This window comes from Phycodurus eques, chromosome 8 (assembly GCF_024500275.1).
Source record: "Phycodurus eques isolate BA_2022a chromosome 8, UOR_Pequ_1.1, whole genome shotgun sequence".
NCBI classification, from domain to species: Eukaryota; Metazoa; Chordata; class Actinopteri; order Syngnathiformes; family Syngnathidae; genus Phycodurus; species Phycodurus eques.
This window is the reverse complement of record NC_084532.1, coordinates 10,758,926-10,779,927: the sequence shown is the minus strand read 5'-3', so window position 1 is coordinate 10,779,927 and position 21,002 is coordinate 10,758,926. Positions and strand designations below refer to the sequence as shown.

The window sequence follows — 21,002 nt, the reverse complement described above, 5'->3', positions numbered from 1 at the left end:
ACTTTATTTCTAAAAATCTCTGCAAGTGCTTACATTTTCAAATGGTCACTTCTACAACATTCCCAGGAAATCACAATGTCCCATTACTGATTAGCTATACAGTATTTAGAACAGGGTCGTGGGCTACTCGTGGTCCTTCGGGGCTACCTGGTGCCCGCGGACACCATGTTGGTGACCCTTGGAGTATGTAAAACATGCTGGAGTACGGATGAGTGCAGTTTATGACAGTTTACTGTACGTTGTCCCCCTTTGACAGCTTCTTGTCTAATCTCAGTTCTATTGTTGGCACACGAGACTGTCCGAGCAAAGGTTTGGTGAAGTGCCCTCATCATTTCTGTGATAATGTCTCTCGTGATGTGTTGGAATTACAAGATTGGCGACCAGGACGCCGATTGTGGTGTCAGGGTCTGTATTCGCAGATGGCCAAATGTTCTGTGCCTCAAATTACTACTGTAGGAAAATGCATGATCCACAGGTGTGAATGTCATTGTAAATAGTTGTCTAAATGTGCACTGCAATTGGATGGCGACCAGTCTAAGGTACAGCCCACCTCGTGCCCAAAGTCAGCTGGACTTGGCCCCAGCTCACCCGCAACCCTCATGATGACATGTGCTTAAGAAAATAAAAACATTATGGATGTTTAACACAAAGGTGACATTAGCCGACAATAAATATCTTTAGGTTATCCAACCTGTGTGGATAACATGGCTTGGCAAGGGGGACCCATGCAGGGAAAGAATCAAATATTCAAAGAGACTCTTCTGTCTTTAATAAATCATTCATGTCAACAATGGAGCCCTGAAGGATTGTTGAAAAAGAATGTGCAGTGAGGTGAGCTGTTTGTGGGGAATTTCCAACACTTCTGCTATCAGACTTGCAACAAACAACATGAAACGTGATCCAACGTGCTCTTACATTTCTAGAGAAATGAATCACACATCAGGAACAGTTTTAAAGGAAGCATTGAGCAACCTAGATGTAATAATGTCACCCGCTTCAAATTGCTCTTGCCATAGCTGCAACACAACGGTACCAGATGAACATTCACTTACGGCTGTGATCTCACTGTTAGTTTTACTTGATCTTTGAGTGCAGCACAGGTTCAAAACATGACATAAGCACCGACAAATATACTGTAGGTGTTAAGGAAACATAGTCGTCCATCTTGATTACATTATTATACAGTTATAGGTTCATACCATAGAAAGATAATTTTCTGACTAGGAATAATGATCTCTGCTGTGTAAGGGATGCAACACACAACAAAAATGCAGCACTGAATTAACAGGAAATAAAATAATTCTGAGCATTCCTACCTATTGCAAGAAGAACAGTACAGGCAGTGGGTGTTTCCCTGTTAGGTCCGAAATGGCATGGGCTAGAAAGAGTGCAGTGGTTTTGGTTCTTTCTTTTGCTGACGTGTGGAGGCTTCAGGGAGCAGTAAATGGAGAGAGATAGAGGAGGAGGCAGAGCTGGAGTACGGGCCTGCTGAGTGGGAGAGTGAGCATATGGAAGACGAAGTAGTATTTCATTTTTGTTAAAGGGACAGTGTTAGGCTTCCATAAGAGTGAAGTTATCAATGGATGACATACTGTTGCTACTGTGATGGCAATGGCTATTGATTCCAAACAAATTCAACAATGGATAGTTGTATTCTTATGTAGTATGGGAGTGCTAATGACTCAAAGTAACTCCAGGTTCGAGAACTGTTAAAAATGAGTAGTCCCCTGAGTTTTTAAACTCAGCGGTTGGCTTTAATTTTAACAGAAACTGCAATGCTGGGAGGGGATGTTTTAAATTATATGCATTAGTAGACAGGAATCTGAACTTAAATGCCTTGTGTGATGCTTTTGCATTAGGGCAGGCGTGGAGAAACGCTTCCTTACCAAGGGTGGTTTCTTTCATTTAAATCATAGTCAATTTCTAAAGAAATATGCAAAGACCAAACATATTTGTATTATTAAGATTCTTTGTGTATTAAATGTTCTAACAGTTCCTGTAACTTCCTCACCCGTGCAATGGGGTCGTACAGGACTGGATCCAGCAGATGCTGCTGTGGTGAAAGAAAGTGTTACTTGATTGTGAAATTCCTGTGAATAAATGTCAGGTCTTCCTGTCCTTTTTCCGCTATGTGGCTTAGCATTACCCTCTGTCCCAATTTAATTGGGTAATGAAGTTGCATTAGAGCACTAAATTGTTTATAAATGTATATAGATTCTTGAATTAACCACTTCTGTTGACTATATACGTTGAACAATTAGCAATGCATACTATCTATTTTGTTTCTGTTACAAGAGTGATGATTTTTGCACGAGAGCCCTGGATGGATGGATGGCAGTGCAGCAAAGGTGCAGCAGATGGTGCTGTGGTGGTTACAAAAGTTAAAAAAAAATTTTTCATACATTACAGTGACTCTGCTGCAAAATGCATGCATAAACATAAACTTTGTCCTTTACATGGCTTTTTGTAATGTTCTGCAATAAATGTTGACTTTGTTCCTGCTGAGTCTCCCTGTCCTTTCTCTGCCATGTCCATCAGCAATCACTCCCTCCCATATGTACTAGGGAACTCAAGAAAAACACTTCTGTTGAATGATCAGTAATGCAAACAGATTGAGAAACGGTGAATGTAAAACTATTATGTATTATATTATTTATATTACTTATTCAGCCTGCTACTTGCCTTCAACATTATTTCATTTGATCTTTTAGTAAACCTGCAATTGGTTGGTGACCAGTTCAGGGTGTAGCCCGCCTCTTGCCCGAAGATAGCTGGGATAGGCTCCAGCATGCCCGCGACCCTAGTGAGAATAAGCGGTACAGAAAATGGATGGATTTTAGTAAAGCATGTAGTCTCTGTCCATGTGTGGTTGCCGCCCCACCCTTTTTAGTCTATATTGAGTAAGAAGAGCGCACAATGTTAAATGTTGACTGTTAATGTCAACAGGCAAATTTAATATTTAACCAAGGTTGACTTAACTAAGAAATTAGAACTGTGTGGAACCGTATGACAGAAAAATATTAAGTTGACATTTTAAGAGTGACAGAAGTGACCCATGTACTGTACTGTCCATTTCCATTTAATATATACGGTAATGGAAACGAATAATATTGTCCATTCCATTGTTTATGCCAGAATAAAAGGTTTATTTTATTTTAAGAGATTAAAGTATCCGGTACAGTCACTTAGCACAGAAACTGAATTTCTACGTGCTGGTACATAACTGCAAAATCAACATAATGATAGACGCATTCAAAACCTTTTCAGGTTTGCTAAGTGCCCACATACTTCAAATTCCTGATTCATATCTAAACCCATAGCAATAGACTTACATAATACACGACTATTACTTTTTTTCCCCCAAACGTTGACCTTTTCTAATTCCCAGATGCAAAGACAAAAGTTGTCATAATATTCATTGCTGTTCAGTTTCTGAACAAACAACAAGCAGCCACAGGTGTCACTCAAATTTGATTCCCTGTGCAAGAGGAAGATCCTTGCTGTAGTTGATGGTGCAGGTTGAGCGCCTCATGTACTGCTTCCAAGAGTCACTTCCAGACTCTCTGCCTCCTCCTGTGTGTTTTTCTCCACCGAAGGCCCCTCCGATTTCAGCACCGCTTGTTGGAATGTTGACGTTCACGATGCCACAGTCGGACCCTTTAGGTCCGAGCCAGCGGAAAACCCGTCCCAGATCCTTGGTAAAGATGCTGCTGGACAGGCCCTGTTTCACCTCGTTGTTCCACGCAAATGCCTCCTCCTCGGTTTTAAACTTGAGGACGTAGAGGATGGGGACAAACGTTTCCGTGTGGACAACTGGAGCGTCGTGAGCCAGCCCGGTGATGATGGTGGGCTCCACATAATTTCCTGGACGGTCCATCACTTTTCCTCCACAGACGACAGTGCCGCCTTGCTGCTTGGCCTTCTCAATTGCAGATAAGTACTGCTCCACTGCTTGTTTAGTGTGCAGAGGCCCATACATGGTGCTGGGGTCCGAGGGATCTCCAATGCGGACTTGCTTATAGGCCTTGGTGATCCTCTCAATCAATGTGTCATGGACGCTCTCATGCAGCATTAACCTTCTCGTGGTAGTGCAGCGTTGGCCAGCGGTTCCGACAGATGCAAACACCGCAGAGGGGACTACCAGATTAAGGTCGGCATCCTCAAAAACAATGATAGCATTGTTTCCACCGAGCTCCAGCAGCTTGCGGCCGAACCTTTCTTGGACCATCATGCCCACCATCTTGCCAACATGAGTGCTGCCGGTGAAAGACAACAGATCCACCCGCTCGTCCTTAGCCATGGCCGTGCCAATATCAGCTCCTCCGCATGTCATGGAACAGATGGCACCTGGAAGGTTGTTCTGCTCCAGCACCTCAGTGACAATCTTTGAAACAGCCACGCTTGTAAGTGGTGTTGTTGGCGCTCCTTTCCACAGGCAGACATTGCCACACATAAGAGCTAGGGCGTTGTTCCAGCCGTAGACAGCCACAGGGAAGTTGAAGGCGGTGATGATGCCGACAAGACCAACTGGGTTCCACTGTTCGATCAGGGCATGGCCCGGTCTTTCTGAAGGCAGGACAGGCCCACCAATCATTCTTGACAGACCGACAGCATAATCACACACGTCAATATATTCCTGAACTTCTCCCACCCCTTCAACATATATCTTTCCCATTTCTAGAGACAACAAACTCCCGAGAACTTTGATTTTCTTTCTCAGCCCATCTCCAATCTGCCTGACGATCTCCCCTCTTTTGGGAGCAGGAATATCCGCCCATATCTTCCAGGCTTCTTTTGACTTCTGAACAGTTTCTTCATACTCCGCCATTGTAGCTTGGGTTACTCTGGCAATTGGCTCGTTGTTGGCGGGGCAGTATGACGTGATAACCTCCCCACTGCCTCCCCAGCTGCCATTGTAAACACCGGGGTTGTCCTCAGAGAGACCCAGCTCCTTTAGCCAAGTGTATTTGGGCTGGCTAATAAGAAGATTTGACATGGCTGCTGACTGGTGAACAGATGGCAATTTATACTTCAAGAGGAGCGTGCTGTATCGGGCAATGGTCAAGTTGAGGCAGTGCTGCATGAGTCCTGCAAAAAAAAATCAAAAACAGTTGTATTTGTGAACCACCACAACATTTGGACAAATTGCACTCTTATGAACGTCATCTTTTGCAGTGATGTACAACTTGCACTGCAGCCAGGGTTTTCGCGTATTAAAAATGTTCGGGCCACCTCTGGCTCTAAAAGGAAACATAATGAACTCTGTTATCTAAACAGGGTGACATTAAATTGCAATGTCAGTAGGACTATTTTAGGTACCAGAAAACGTTGGACTTCAGAAGTTGCTCCTAAAACCAGCGATGATGAAGAGAAGAGCCCCTAATTTCCCATTCCCGAATGATCAGAACAGTACAACCTCTGCCTCAATTTTTGCCAGAAAAAAACCTCAAACATGTTTGTAATATAAACAGCTCTTATATTTGATCACATTCAATTGTCCAGGTGATAATAATGTTGTGGACAGTGCGCGTACAACAATAAATGACTTTTTTATCGCTAACAATTAAATGTCATTCGCAAATTAAAGTTTATAAAAGTAGACCGGATGTGATGCAATGTTTTCTCAATATATTTGTCATACCGTAGCTACAAAAGTAGCAGCTTATTAGGTCGTTACTTCTTTGTTTCTTGCATTGCTATGCAAAAAAATAATCATACATTCCATGCTATATGTACAACAAATGTCTAAGTAACTTTCCACCTATTTATTATAACACTTGAAAACTTTGTCCCGCTGCCTGTGCACATTTAAACCCGAACTGTAACTCCAAAGTGGCATTCTGAATTCTCACTTGATTGATTTAGTGTTACTGGGCAATTTTGCCGATAGCTTTGACGACTTTTAAACTTTAAGTTGTGCGGCACCTATCTAGTTTTATTTTTATTTTTTTCATTTTTTTTGCAAGTGTCATGGTCGCCAAGAACCGTGACACATTATCGAAAAGACCGCGGCTCAAGGTCATGAGTTTGTTGCTGACTTACTGCCATCATCGTACAGCTATGACGTAGCAACTCGTTTCATTTCACCATCAATTTCAAACAGGTTTTTAAACGAAAATCTGGGCAGTTTTTTCGCTTACTTTGCTGTATGGTCCGCGAGGCCACGTTCACAGAAGAGCATGGAGCGTACTGTCGTCCCCTGATTTATTCGTCACCACGCCCTCACCGCTCTCTGATTGGACGGCCGCTGTGACGCACAAGTGGCGCCCGCTTCGTCACGGGTCCGTGCTAACTCCCGCAGCTCCTTTGTTGTCATTCAGCAATAATAACCCACATTATCACGTAAACGCGCTGTTGTGAACATTTCCAAGATGAGCGGTGGCGTGTACGGGGGTGGTGAGTGGTATTTAATGGTTACAGAAATTAATCGCTTTCACGTGTTGTCCTTCTTCCTAGCCTTGTGCATAGCTATCTAACTGCGCTAGCCATGCTACCGGTTAGTTCCACGGTTGGAATATGTTACGCTATTTGGTACAGTTTGTCATGCGCACAGCCTTGAATCTCTGTTTCCACTAAAGTGTTCATGCCAAAGTGCATATATTTCCGTCAGTTCAAGCCGGTTCAGCTGTGCTGTCCTGAGTTGCTACCGTTTTAGTCGGACGAAATGAATGAAAGTGGGCAGGACGCAATTTAAAATTATGTCCGTTTGCTGTGCAACGCAACAAAAGTTGTAATACAGTAAATGGATTAAGCGTTACCTAAAATCAGTGACATTTCGGGTGCTTTGCTGGTATTTATTTTTTAAAATCAGGATAAGCGGTCTATTGAAAATGGATGGATAGACGTGTAGTGTAAGATATTTCTCCAAATGCACAATCTTGTAATCAGCATAATCGCAAACATACATTCCCCTCCAAAAGTATTGAAACGGCAAGGTAAATTCCTTTGTTTTTGTTGTGCACTGAAGACATTTGGGTTTCAGATCAAAAGATGAATATGAGACAAAAATTCAGAATTCCAGCTTTTATTTCATGGTATTTACATCTAGATGCGTTAAACAACTCAGGACAGAGTACCTTTTGTTTGAATCCACCCACTTTTTCCAGGGAACAAAAGTATCGGAACATGTGACTGGGTATTTCTAGTTGCTCAAGTGTTGCATTATAGATTGATTGCTTAAACCTTAGTGCTTGTTTTTGGTTGTGGGTTTCACCCGTGAAAACTGCATTTACTGTTAAGCAACCATGAAGACCAGAGAGCTGTCTATTGGAGAAAAGAAAGGCATTTTGAAGCTGAGAGAAGAGGAAAAATCGATCAGAGCTAATGCACAAACATTGGGCATAGCCAATACAACAATTTGGAATGTTCTGAAAAAGAAAGAAACTACTGGTGTACTGAGCAACAGACATCGAACAGGTCGACCAAGGGTATCAACAGCAGTTGATGACAGACACACTGCCAACCTGCACAGGCCAGGTGTGAAGGTATCACAATCCACTGTTCGAAGAAGACTTTGTGAGAAGAAATATAATGACCATACCACAAGATGCAAACCACTCATCAGCAAAAAGAATCGGAAGACCAGATTGGATTTTGCAAAGTACAGAGATGAGTCACAAAAGTTTAGCAACAAAGTTTTATGGACTGATGAGACCAAAATTAACCTCTACCAAAGTGATGGAAAGGCCAAAGTATGGAGAAAGAAAGGATCTGCTTATGATCCAAAACACAGAAGCGCATCTGTGAACCATGGTGGAGGTAATGTCATGGCTTGGGCTTGCATGGCTGCTTCTATATGAAAAAAAAAAAAAAAATATATATATATATATATATATATATATATATATATATATATTTTTTTTTTTTTTTTTTTTTTTGCGTGAGTGGTTCATTCACTTGAGTTCCTTGTTGTCAACATGTGTAACACTGGGTTCAGTGTGATGCACCGAGCATCATGGTGTGAATGTGAATATGACTGGTTTGTCTCAGTGTGCCCTGAGATTGACTGGTGACCAGTCCAGGTGAGGGTGTAGTCTTCCTTTTGCCTGAAGTCAGCTGGAATAGGCTCCAGCTCATATTCATTCATTATAGAAAAAGAATGGATGTAATTTTGTGTGTGCACATTGACAAATTTACAGTCATCGGTCCATGTGTGTCGGAGTATTTTGTAGCAAGTAAGGCCACATTGACCAATTTACAGTGATTGATCCACGTTTGTCAGAGAATTTTGTAGCAAGAAAGACCATAGACAATATTCATTGTGAAAGGAAACACTATCATATTCTCCAGATGAGGTGGGAGCTCTGGTGTTCGACATTGGCTCATACACAGTGAGAGCTGGCTATGCAGGAGAAGACTGTCCCAAGGTAAGAGGATCTCTCAAATAACCTTATTCAACATGTCCTTGTTTTTTTTTTGCTCTTCATCCTTCTCTCTGGGGGTATGCTGATGATGTCAAGAAATGAGGTCTGTCACCCAGGAGACAGACTGCATAAATCGAGTTCAGATCATTGTGGATGACTTGCTTGAGTTAGAGCTACTGCCGCCTCTAAATTAAATTTAAAAAATAATCATTAAAAGGAAAATCTAAATTAAATTACGATTGTTTCACCAGTTGGAGAGGAACCTCTGAGGTTGAGACACAGCTACACAATCTCCAATCTGTTCGGAATTGGGGAAATAATTCCCATTCCCTCAAGATATAATGAAATTAGAAATAACCCGGGGTTAAACAGTTTCCATCATCAATAATTTACTATAAATGAATAATTTTCGTCTTTTAAGTCACACTTAAAATATTCTTAACTGTCACACATGAGGAAGGGCGTAATGTGCCTAACGAATGTCATTCTGAAGGCCTTTTCACACTGCACTTAGCAACGTGCAGCGCACCGTCGACTTTCCTGTTCATTGTGCACTATATGTGCTGAGGGGGCTGGCATGGTCGGCAAGTGCAGACGGCATTTGACGCACTGTAATAGAATAGAAATATGCTCTATTTTAGAGACGCGGCGTGGTGACGTCAGAAAGCGTCTCCAATAGGAGAGAGGCTGGCAGAATGTTTTCTGACTGCTATTTTGGCTGACTTGCACTGTATACGGCAATGGGGAAATGGAGTAAGTCATAATAAATGCGGTGTCCCACTATCCCCAGCTTTGGGATAATAGAAAAATGATATACTGAGACGTATCTGCAGCCTTTAAACTACACCTCGAAGCGCTCTTCGTGGAACTGTAGCTCACAAACGAGCTTAAACTCCAAGATCCTGCTGTGAAATTAGTATAGCATGCACACATCCCTTTTTGACTACAACTCAACACCTCCTCCTCCTTAAAATAAGCGAACCTAGCTTACCTTTCTTTTGACAAATACATAATTGCCAAGGTGCAGTCTAACAGTGGGGAAAGCCTCCAGACTTCATTGAAGGCTGCTACGTCAGCATTTGCAAAGATGGGCTTGGTCGCATTGGGGTGCTGTCACCCCTACAGACTGCCGCACGGACCTTTCACACTTGGGCAAGTGTGGTGTGAAAAGGCCATTAACCCTCCTGTTATGTTTGCGTCTTTGGAACATCAAAAACGTTCACGGGTCAATGTGACCTGCTGCATGTTCAGTCCTTAAAAAAAGACAATACAAATTTTTGGGAAAATAAAGTTTTTTAAAAGAATGAAATAACAAAAATAAGGCCAGGTTTTATATATATATATATTTTTTGCATTACATCTCAGTGCTAAACAAGAAACAAAACAAATATATTCTGGCTTTTACAGGCAGTGTGAAAGGCGCTAGTATTAGTGTCAGTAAACTGAAATCTTAAAATACTAAAGGAGTGTATCTTCTGCGCCCGCAAGGCTGACTTCCCCACGGTGATCGGTGTGACCCTTGACCGCGAGGATGGCACCACTCCCATGGAGACGGACGGTGACAAAGGCAAGCAGAGTGGCACCATTTACTACATTGACACCAACCAGCTGAGGGTCCCGAGGGAGACCATGGAGGTCATGTCTCCCCTCAAGAACGGCATGAGTGAGTATTTCTGTCACCTTTATACCTTCCAAAGCACAGTGCCCCAAAGCCGAATGATAGAGAAGTATAAAGTACCTCTGAAGTCGTACTACATTTGTTCTATACAGTGCTGTGAAAAAGTATTTTCCCCCTTCTCAGATTCTTATATTTTTGCATAGTTTCTCCACTTTGTTTAAGATTATCAAACAAAAGTAAATATCAGACAAATATAACCCAAGTGAAGTTCAAATACAGTTTTTATATTGTGATTTAATTTATGAAGGGAAAAAAAAACTATTCAAAGTTACTTGGCCCGATGTGGAAAAAGTAATTACCCCCCCTTGTTAAATCATGAATTAATTGTGGTCACTGCACACGCACACACACACACACACACACACACACACACACACACACACACACACACACACACACACACACACACACACACACACGCGCACACACACACACACACACAACCTCTTCTTCAGTCTGCTGCCATCAGGGAGGAGACTGCGGAGTCTGCGGGCCAGGACCAGCTGACTTAAAGACAGTTTTATATATCAGGCTGTCAGAAAGCTGAACTCTCTTCCCGCTCTGGCCCCTAAACCTCTCTTGTTCTCTGCCCACCTGAACTCTGAACCCCCACGCACATGCACACACACCACCCCTCATTCACTTCTAATTTGAAAATCTCTTTAAGTGGCTTGGTACTCAGACTTTGACTATGTTGAACGTCTCCTAATCTTTGATATTTGCACATTTAATTTATACTGTCTATACCACAGTTTTAGTTAGTTTTATTCTTTATACTGATGTTTATTATTCATACTTTTTAATATTTTTTTGCAGCACTGTAGGGCCTTGAGTCTCATAATTTCAATATTCTGTATGTGCTACACGTATTGTGGAATTGACAATAAAAGTACCTTCATTGTACTCGTGCTCCAAAAATAAAAATAAAGAAGGCGGTGGTGGCCCAACACAGCGGTGTAGTGGCTGTGGGCCACCGTTAATATTGGACCCTGGGTAATTTATTTACTTTGTTGCATTTGTCTTCCTTCTTGAATTCACCGGCATGATGAATTGTGTTGCGCTCATCCCATGTCACACAATATTTACGCAGCAAAGAAAGCTATGCTTAGCCTTACAAGTTCAGGGTTCATTATCCCAAATTGTACCAGGTAGCTTAGTGGAAATGTGACTTTATTGCCTCCTCTGTAATACAAATGCATGATATGGCATTAATCCAGTTGACCTGCATCTGTAAACTCCATTACAGTGGTGTGAAAAAGTGTTTGCCCCTTCCTGCTTTTTTCTTTTTTTTTTGCATGTCTGTCACACTTTTTTTCCCCATCATCAAACAAATTTAAATAATAGTCTTAGACAACACAAGTAAACACAAAATGCAGTTTTTAAATGAAAGTTTCTATTGTAAAGGGAGAAAAAAATCCAAACCTACTTGGCCCTGTGTGAAAAAGTGATTGCCCACTAAACCTAATAACTGGTGGGGGAACCCTTAGCAGCAATCAAGCGTTTCCGATAATTTACAATTAATCTCTTGCAGCGCTGTGGAGGAAATTTGGCCCACGCATCTTTGCAGAATTGGTGTAATTCAGCCACATTAGAGGGTTTTCGAGCATGAACCTCATTTTAAGGTTATGCCACGGCATCTCAATAGGATTCAGGTGAGGGCTTTGACTTGGACAGTCAAAAGTCTTCATTTTGTTTTTCTTCGGCCATTCAGAGGTGGACTTGGTGGTGGCTGCAGAACCCAAGTTCGTTTCAGCTTGAGGTCACGAACAGATGGCCGGTTCACCATATTTTACTGTTGGTATGATGATCTTTTTCTGAAATGTGGTGTTACTTTTATGCCAGATCTAATGGAATACACACCTTCCATAAAGTTCAACTTTTATCTCGTCAGACCCCAGAGTATTTTCCAAAAAGTTTTGGGGATCATCAAGATGTCCTCTGGCAAAATTGAGACGAGCCTTAATGTTCTTTTTGCTCAGCAGTGGTTTTCGTCTTGCCCAGTCTCTCTCTTATGGTGGAGTCATGAACACTGACCTTAACTGAGGCAAGTGAGGCCTGCAGTTCTTTGGATGTTATTGTGGGGTCTCTTGTGACCTTTTGGATGAGTTGTCGCTGCAGTCTTGGCGTAATTGTGGTTGGTCGACCACTCCTGGGAAGGTTCACCACAGTTCTGTTTTTTTTTTGTGGAAAGTGGTTCTCACTGTGGTCCGCTGCAGTCCCAAAGCTTTAGAAATGGCTTTATAACATTTTCCCACACTGATAGATCTCAATTACTTGGTTTCTCAATTGTTCCTGAATTTATTTAGGTCTTGGCATGATGTCTAGATTTTGAGGATCTTTTGGTCTACTTTGTCAGGCAGGCCCGATTTCAGCGGTTTCTTGATTGAGAACAGGTGTGGCAGTATTAGGCTTGGGTGTGGCTAGAGAAATTGAACTCTGGTATGACAAACCACAGTTATGTTTTACCGGGGGGAATCACTTGACACAGAGCCATGTAGGTTTTTTTTTTTTCCTCCCTTAATAATAAAAAAAACATTTAAAAACTGCATTTTATGTTGTCTTTGAATAATATTAAAATTATCTTGATAATGGGAAACATTTAAGTGTGACAAACATGCAAAGAAATGAGGAAGGGGGCAAAGACTTTTTTACACCACTGTATGGAGCCCACAAATGTGAAGTATGATGGCCCAGCTGATAATGCTCATCAGGATGAGGACCCATGGAAATGTGACTATTTCAAGGCTATTGTGACACTAATTTTAATTGCAGCAGAGCGGCAGTGTGGGATCACAGCCTCCCTTAGAGAACTGGCCTGGAACATCGATGCACGCATCTTAAATTACGATCTAAAAAAAACTCACCATTGCTCTATTTTTCATAACGAAACTGATGCCGTGCTGACGATGAAAGAATCATATTTTTTGTTCCTGTGACACATGTGACACACACATGCAGCAAAACCTTGATCAATCAAATCATGTTCAACCTATATTTAATTGAATACACAACAAAGACAAGATATTTAATGTTCGAACTGATAAACTTTGTTTTTAGCAAATAATCATTAACTTCAAATTTTATGGCTGCAACACGTTCCAAGAAAGCTGGGACAGGTGGCAAAAAAGACCTGAGAAAGTTGAGGAATGTTCATCAAACACCTGTTTGGAACATCCCACAGGTGAACAGGCTAATTGGGAACAGGTGGGTGCTATGATTGGGTATAGAAGGAGCTTCCCTGAATTGCTCAGTCATTCACAAGCAAAGATGGGGCGAGGTTCACCTTTGTGAACAAGTGCATGAGAAAATAGTCGAACAGTTTAAGGACAATGTTCCTCAACGTACAATTGCAAGGAATTTAGGGATTTCATCATCTATGGCCCATAATATCATCAAACGGTTCAGAGAATCTGGAGAAATCACTGCATGTAAGTGGCAAGGCCGAAAACCAACATTGAATGCCTGTGACCTTCGATCCCTCAGGCGGCACTGCATCAAAAACAGACATCAATGTGAAAAGGATATCACCACATGGGCTCAGGAACACTTCAGAAAACCAATGTCAGTAAATACAGTTTGGCGCTACATCTGTAAGTGCAACTTGAAACTCTACTATGCAAAGCAAAAGCCATTTATCAACAACACCAAGAAACGCCGCCGGCTTCTCTGGGCCCGCTCATCTGAGAAGAACTGATGCAAAGTGGAAAAGTGTTCTGTGGTCCAACAAATCCACATTTCAAATTGTTTTGGGAAATTGTGGACATCGTGTCCTCCGGGCCAAAGAGGAAAAGAACCATCCGAACTGTTATGGACGCACAGTTCAAAAGCCAGCATCTGTGATGGTATGGGCCTGTGTTAGTGCCAATGGCATGGGTAACTTACACATCTGTGAAGGCACCATTAATCCTGAAAGGTACATACAGGATTTGGAGAAACACATGCTGCCATCCAAGCAACGTCTTTTTCATTGTTCCCCCGTCTTATTTCAGCAGGACAATGCCAAACCACATTCTGCACACGTTACAACAGCGTGGCGTCGTAGTAAAAGAGTGCGGGTACTAGACTGGCCTGCCTGCAGTCTGGACCTGTCTCCCATTGAAAATGTGTGGCGCATTGTAAAGTGTAAAATACGACAACGGAGACCCCGGACTGTTGAATATCTGAAGCTGTACATCAAGCAAGAATGGGAAAGGATTCCACCTACAAAGCTTCAACAATTAGTGTCCTCACTTCCCAAACATTTATTGAGTGTTGTTTAAAAAAAAAAAAAGGTGATGTAACACAGTGGTAAACGTGACCCTGTCCCAGCTTTTTTAGAACGTGTTGGAGCCATAAAATTCTAAGTGAATGATTATTCGCTAAAACAATAAGGTTTATCAGTTTGAACATTACATATCTTGTCTTTGTAGTGTATTCAATTAAATACAGGTTGAACATGATTTGCAAATAATTGTATTCTGTGTTTATTTATGTTTAACACAACGTCCCAACTTCATTGGAATTGGGGTTGTAGATTATGGTATCTTCTTGTTTTTAGCAGGCAATTTTATGATTTTTCTTCATATCAAAGGTGTTACATTTACAGTAAATTCCTTCATATACCGGTTGAAAATCGCTCTACGAAGGGAACAAAAAGAAAAACAAACTGCTTGTCTTTGATAGGGACAGATTTGATGACTTAATTTTCAATGAAACAACTTCTTAAATTTTTATGAATGTGCAACATCAATCGTTCGTCGTCTTTTTAGGTAATGAACGATGTAGAGAATTGCAATACTAACATTTTAAACATTGTTTTGGCTACAGGAGGTTTCTTTTTCAACATATGGCTAGCCATGACATCTACTGGCTAGAATCTGAGCTGCACTATGTTTGTTTCCGGATTAGACGTGCGGCTAAACTGCAAGGCAGTTACCCATTTTCTCCCTTACTTTAAGTTGTGTGTCTCACTCACAGTTCTGAGGTTCGAATCTTGGCTCAGGTCTTCCTGTGTGAAATTTGCATGTTTTCCTTGTGCTTGTGTGGGACAATCCCACCATCATATTACATAATTTCCCTTGCAATTGGTTGTTATCATTTTTGTGGGTAGTTTTGAACAGAAGTAAAAGAAAATTTGTGGAAAGCTTTTGCAAGCCATATGAAATGACAAGGAGGCCCGGACACTGCGGTCTATATAGTGCAGAACATACAGCGGCTGAAGTAAGTATTTAACACGTCACCATTTTTTTTAAGGACATATATTTTCAAAGGTGCTATTGACATGAAGATTTCACCAGATGTTGGGAACAACCCAAGTAACCCACACATACAAAGAAAGTAGAACAAATAAGCTCAGAAATTAAGTTATGTGTAATAATGTGAACACACCAACTAGTATTTATTCAATACTTTGTACAAAAGCCTCTGTTTGCAATGACATGTTCAAGACGCCTCCTGTATGGAGAAACTAGCCGCATGCATTGCTTTGGTGTGATTTTGGCCCATTCCTCCATACAAGCAGTCTTCAAATCTTGAAGGTTCGGTGGGCTTCTTTTCTGGACCTTGAGTTTAACTTCTTTCCATAGATTTTCAATTGGATTCAAGTCAGATGATTGGCTGGGCCATTCTCGCAGCTTTATTTGCCTTATTTGAAACCAATTGAGAGTTTCCTTGGCAGTATCTTTTGGATCATTATCCTGCTGAAATGTCCACCCTCGTTTCATTTTCATCATCCTCGTAGATGGCATCAGATTTTTGTCAAGAAGGTACATTTGCCTATTCATCCTTCCTTCAATAATATGAAGTTTACCAGTACCATTTTGTGAAAAGCAGCCCCACACCTTGGCAATGAGACCTTTTTGTAGGTCAATTAGGACTGAACCGGCTGATATTCATGTGCGCTGACAAGGGGCTTGATTGCTATTTGATTATTGATAGATTTTAGGTGTTGTCTTGGCTTTCCATGCCCTTTTTCACCTCCTTTTCTTGTTGTGTTCAATACTTTTTCCCTGTGTCATTTCACATTATTACACACAACTTAATTTCTGATCTTATTTGTTCTACTTTCTTTGTATGTATGGATTACTTGGGTTGTTCCCAACAGCTGGTGAAAATGTCATTTTCAATAGCACCTTTGGAAGCATATTTAGTGAGAAAAATGGTGATCCGTTAAATACTTATTTCAGCCACTGTATGTGAAGTTTCTACCTTAAACTGCAGTCACATTACCTGGGATATATTCAGATAAAAATTGCTTATACATGTTTGTGTCCATTTGTGACAAAATGTATTTTGTCTTGATTTATCTTTTTTTATACCATATGCCACAGTTGAAGACTGGGACAGTTTCCAAGCCATTTTGGATCACACCTACAGGATGCACTTCAAGTCAGAACCAAGCCTGCATCCAGTACTTATGTCGGAAGCATCAGTGAGTTACTCTTTCTGTGAGCTGGAATTTTTAGTGCATCTGCGTATGTTTTTGTCTCATGTCATATGTGTTTTACGTCTGCAGTGGAACACGCGCGCAAAACGAGAGAAACTGACCGAACTGATGTTCGAGCACTACAACATTCCCGCCTTCTTTCTCTGCAAGTCAGCCGTGCTGTCTGCGTATCTTTTATGCACTTACATCACAGGTGTCAAACTCAAGGCCACATCCGGCCTGCCACATCAATTTATGTGGCCCGCGAAAGTGCGTCGACTTCATGTTTCTTGTTAAAATAACAACATTGCAAATCGTCTTCCCTTTTATATATCGTTGATTGCAAACATTTTTATTACCAATCCCCATTTCAAAATAAACTGAATTAACAACTTTTTACTGGCTTCTGGTTTCAAATATAGTTATTCATCAATATTTTTTTGTGTATATTTAATAACATGAGGCAATGGTACATTTACTGTATATGTGTTCGCGCTCATGATGGCCCTCCGAGGGAAACCATTACTACGATGTGGCCCACAGCAAAAATGAGTTTGACACCCCTGCCTTACATGCTTCCTTGTTTATAATAGAAGAAGAAGCGACCTTCGGCACTACAACATTCCCGCCTTCTTGGCTCAGGTCTTCCTGTGTGAAGTTTGCATGTTTTACTTGTGCTTGTGTGAGATTTCTCCAGGTACTCCGGCTTCCTCCCACATTCCAAAAAACATGCATGTTAGGTTCATTGGAGACTTAAATTGTCAATAGGTGTGAATGTGCGTGTGAATGGGTCTTTGTCTACAGTATGTGCCCTGCGATTGGTTCTGTACGCCGGCTCTCGCCCAAAGTCAGCTGGGATAGGCTCCAGGCCATCCTCGACCCTAATGAGGACAAGGGCTATAGAAAATGGATGTTCCGTAATGGTCATATGCGTGTCATACATGTGTCGCAACAATTCCTTTACTTGGAGAAGCTTCGCCAACGGACGGTCTACAGGCTTGGTCCTGGACAGCGGAGCCACACACACCACAGCCATACCGGTGCATGATGGCTACGTCCTGCAGCAAGGTAACTCATAATCATTCCCTTTTCTATATATACATTTTGACTCCTAGCAGTGGGAAAACTGAGCAATCAGGGGAGAAGAGCGGTAAATAAGAACCCAAAAATCACTGTGGCCAAGCTCCAGAGATGCAGTGGGGAGATGGGAGAAATTTCAAGAAAGTCAAGCATCACTGCACCCTGCGCCAGTTGGAGCTTAATGTTAGAGTGGCTCGACGGAAGCTTTTCGTCAATGGCTTACACATGAAAGTCTGCATAGAACACATGGACTCCCAGACTATTGGAAATCAGATTCTCTGGTCTTATGAAACCAAGATTCAACTTTTTGGTCTTAATTCTAAGCAGTCTGTGAAAAAACAGGCACTGCTTATCTCCTGCCCAATACAATTCCAATGGTGATGGCAGCATCATGCTGTAGCGGTGTTTTTCAGATGCAGGGACAGGACGACTGGTTGCCATTGAAGGAAAGATTAATGCGGCTAAGTACAGAGTCTTGGACGAAAACCTTTTCCAGCATGGTCAGGACCTCAGACTCGGCCGTAGGTTCACCATCCAACAAGACACTGACCCTCGGCACACAGCTAAAATAACGGAGTGGCTTCAGAACAAATCTGTGACTGTTCTTGAATGGCCCACCCAAAGCCCTGACTTAAACCAAATTGAGCATCTCTGGAGAGATCTGAAAATGGCTGTCCACTAATGTTCACCATTCAACCTGACTGAACTGGAGAGGATCTGCAATGAGGAATGGCAGATGATCCCCAAATCCAGGCCCCTCATTTATCAAAGAGTGCATAAAACCGGTTCTAAATTCATTTGTACAACTGATATTTCAATAATCTACTTTTAGTGAGTGCTTAGCATGTTGTTGTAGTAGTGGTTAGAATGCCTGCCACACAATTCTGAGGTTTGGGTTGGAATATCTGCTTTGGCTTTCTGTGTGCAGTCATGTGCTCGTGTGGGTAGTACTCCGGCTTCTTCCCACATTCCAAAAATGTGCTACTTGGGCACATATTCCCGTAAAGTTTTGGTTGAATTCCCAATTGTATCACTTACGGGGTGTTTGTCTTTGGAGGTTCCGCTATATGTGTGTTTTGTCTGAGTCACTGTGACTTTTGTTTTCTCTGACAGGCATTGTCAAGTCGCCCCTGGCTGGAGAATTCATGAGCATGCAGTGTCGAGAACTTTTCCAAGAGATAAATGTTGAAATAATTCCACCTTACATGATTGCATCAAAGGTGAACCCCCTTTTATCATTCATATTGGGAGTGATGCATTTTAAGTAATTTTAATTATCGGACACACCGTGGCTGTGTATACTCTTGCTCACTAATGAAAACGTTTTATCTCAATTTTATTTTTCTGATGGCATTTCAATAGCAATGAGCTGACAGAGAAATATTTGTAATACATTGACTTTTTGTCACTTGAACTGTATTCTGAAATGACGTCGGTGACATGTACATCCACAGTGTTAAATAGGTATTCACTTCACTATTTATCATATCAGGATCCAGTGCGAGAGGGATCGCCGGCCAGCTGGAAGAAAAAGGAGAAACTACCTCAAGTCACACGCTCGTGGCACAATTACATGTGCAATGTCAGTAATAGAATCTAGCATTGGCAATACTTAGCTTTATACTCCAAATTTAGACTTAAACAACATGTCTCCTCTTTGTGATTACAGTGTGTCATCCAAGACTTCCAGGCATCTGTGCTGCAGGTGTCCGACTCGCCATACGACGAACAGTAAGAAAATCTAATTTGTTACCATAAAGCCATCAACATTTTCCCACGTGTATATTTTCTTCAAAATTTGCCGTGCTCGGATCATATTCACAACTATGTACAATTTAGAGTTATATGCCAGAGTAACTGGAGAAAAGACATTTGAAACCAGGACTTCTCAACTGTGATCGTTGTCATTATTAGAACTATGTTAATCTATTCTAAACTCATATTATAGCTGAATTAAACACATAGGTCATAGTGTAGAGTGACAAGCTCCGTTTTGCCCTATCCTCTAGCTTCTATGGAGGTTTTCATGCTAAAATCCACTCTCAAAAATATTTTAAAAACCTGTGAATGCTATCCTCTTCTTTCAGGGTTGCTGCCCAGATGCCCACAGTGCACTATGAGCTGCCCAACGGCTACAACTGTGACTTTGGGGCTGAGAGGTTAAAAATCCCAGAGGGCCTTTTTGACCCCTCTAACGCCAAGGTAGGCTTTGCCTCATTTTATAGCACATGGACCAAGTATATCGGTGTGTTTGGGTGTAGTAACAATGTTTCATGATCCACTGTCAGGGCTTGTCTGGAAACACGATGTTAGGAGTCGGCCACGTGGTGACAACCAGCGTGGGAATGTGCGACATCGACATTCGGCCGGTAAATATTGAGTCATGCCCTCAGCGTGATCATATTTATTGGTCCTCTGAAATCTTAAGATATTTTATTGTTAGAAATCACTATCTGAGGCAGCTCTATGACTTGCGTGTCAGGGTCTGTATGGCAGCGTAGTGGTGACAGGAGGAAACACGCTGATTCAGGGCTTCACTGACCGACTCAACAGAGAACTCTCCCAGAAAACGCCCCCGGTGTGTGCTCAACAACTGCCTTCTTTTATTGTCTTCAAAAAAAAAACAATAAATGGGTGTGTTTGTTTTGTGACTTAAGAGTATGCGACTGAAGCTGATAGCCAATAATACCACAGTGGAGCGCAGGTTCAGTGCATGGATCGGAGGCTCCATCCTAGCATCACTTGTAAGTGCACAGGATATGCTGCTGATATTTTGATATCTAGTATCCAAGTAGAGACGCATCAAATGATTTCCTTGTCTTCTAGGGAACCTTCCAGCAAATGTGGATCTCTAAACAGGAGTACGAGGAGGGAGGAAAGCAGTGTGTGGACAGAAAATGCCCTTAATTTTACACCGAGCATATCCCCATACCTAATGATACGGAGAACTGATCGTAAATCTTTTTTTAGCAGTTTGTCCATATTTTCTGTTTGTGGATGTGTTGTAGCGACATTCACAATTGCCTATCACTTTGATGTAGTGAGATTAAATTTCTTTGCCATAATGTTCAGTGTGATGCCTTATCTTCAGATGAAAAGTGGTTTATGGAAACCAGAAAGCAACAAAATCTCACTCATGAACACTCTTTTTGTACTTTACATCTGCTCTTCTTTCCTTTTGATCAGTATGGCATACCCCAAAACAACAAACTTGGTTCCCACTGAGCATAAATACATTTTTTCCCCCCAAACATTTTATACACAATACTGATAAAGTAGTTTTGAAAGTTCACTTTCAATAACTAGGTGTTTTTTAAGAACCTTTACAGTTGAAGTGATAGTCTGTGGTGCATAAACTGTGTACGAACTCATTGACGTAGGCCTCGTTGCCTCTGTGGGAGTTTCAAGTCATAATAAAACTATTTAATTGTACACTTTTCAGTGGCTCCACCTTATTGTCAAATAGTCTTAGAAATTG

General features: G+C 41.5%; 2 protein-coding genes across 3 annotated transcripts; one reads left to right on the top strand and one right to left on the bottom strand.

Moving 5' to 3' along the window:
- Positions 1 to 3,122: 3,122 nt before the first annotated feature.
- On the bottom strand, positions 3,123 to 6,222 carry aldh7a1 (aldehyde dehydrogenase 7 family, member A1). Its single transcript, XM_061684798.1, has 2 exons — positions 6,141 to 6,222; positions 3,123 to 5,088 (listed from the first exon to the last, which is right to left on the bottom strand). The coding sequence occupies exon 2, from the start codon at positions 5,081 to 5,083 to the stop codon at positions 3,461 to 3,463; it is 1,623 nt and encodes a 540-aa protein (XP_061540782.1). The 5' UTR covers positions 5,084 to 5,088; positions 6,141 to 6,222; the 3' UTR covers positions 3,123 to 3,460.
- Positions 6,223 to 6,271: 49 nt separating this feature from the next.
- Positions 6,272 to 20,954, top strand: actl6a (actin-like 6A). Of its 2 annotated transcripts, none has more exons than XM_061683846.1 (14): positions 6,272 to 6,396; positions 8,290 to 8,366; positions 9,852 to 10,026; positions 16,350 to 16,450; positions 16,535 to 16,632; positions 17,418 to 17,512; positions 18,638 to 18,744; positions 19,017 to 19,106; positions 19,194 to 19,255; positions 19,612 to 19,726; positions 19,813 to 19,893; positions 20,007 to 20,102; positions 20,182 to 20,268; positions 20,351 to 20,949. In XM_061683846.1, exons 1-14 carry the CDS (start codon positions 6,372 to 6,374, stop codon positions 20,429 to 20,431), a joined length of 1,290 nt encoding a protein of 429 aa, XP_061539830.1. In that variant the 5' UTR covers positions 6,272 to 6,371; the 3' UTR covers positions 20,432 to 20,949. The 2 variants fall into 2 exon arrangements, with proteins under 2 accessions (XP_061539830.1, XP_061539829.1); XM_061683845.1 differs by lacking the exon at positions 6,272 to 6,396 and adding an exon at positions 6,403 to 7,758 and having other exon boundaries at positions 20,351 to 20,954.
- Positions 20,955 to 21,002: the final 48 nt, after the last annotated feature.

What these genes read in the sequence shown, in the direction of transcription:
- aldh7a1 (XM_061684798.1), bottom strand. Translation starts at nt 5,083, where the DNA reads ATGCAGCACTGCCTCAACTTGACCATTGCCCGATACAGCACGCTCCTC.
- actl6a (XM_061683845.1), top strand. Translation starts at nt 7,245, where the DNA reads ATGAAGACCAGAGAGCTGTCTATTGGAGAAAAGAAAGGCATTTTGAAG. An exon ending in TTGACCCCTCTAACGCCAAG is followed by an intron (nt 19,727 to 19,812) that starts GTAGGCTTTGCC and finishes ATCCACTGTCAG; the next exon opens with GGCTTGTCTGGAAACACGAT. An exon ending in GCGACATCGACATTCGGCCG is followed by an intron (nt 19,894 to 20,006) that starts GTAAATATTGAG and finishes CTTGCGTGTCAG; the next exon opens with GGTCTGTATGGCAGCGTAGT.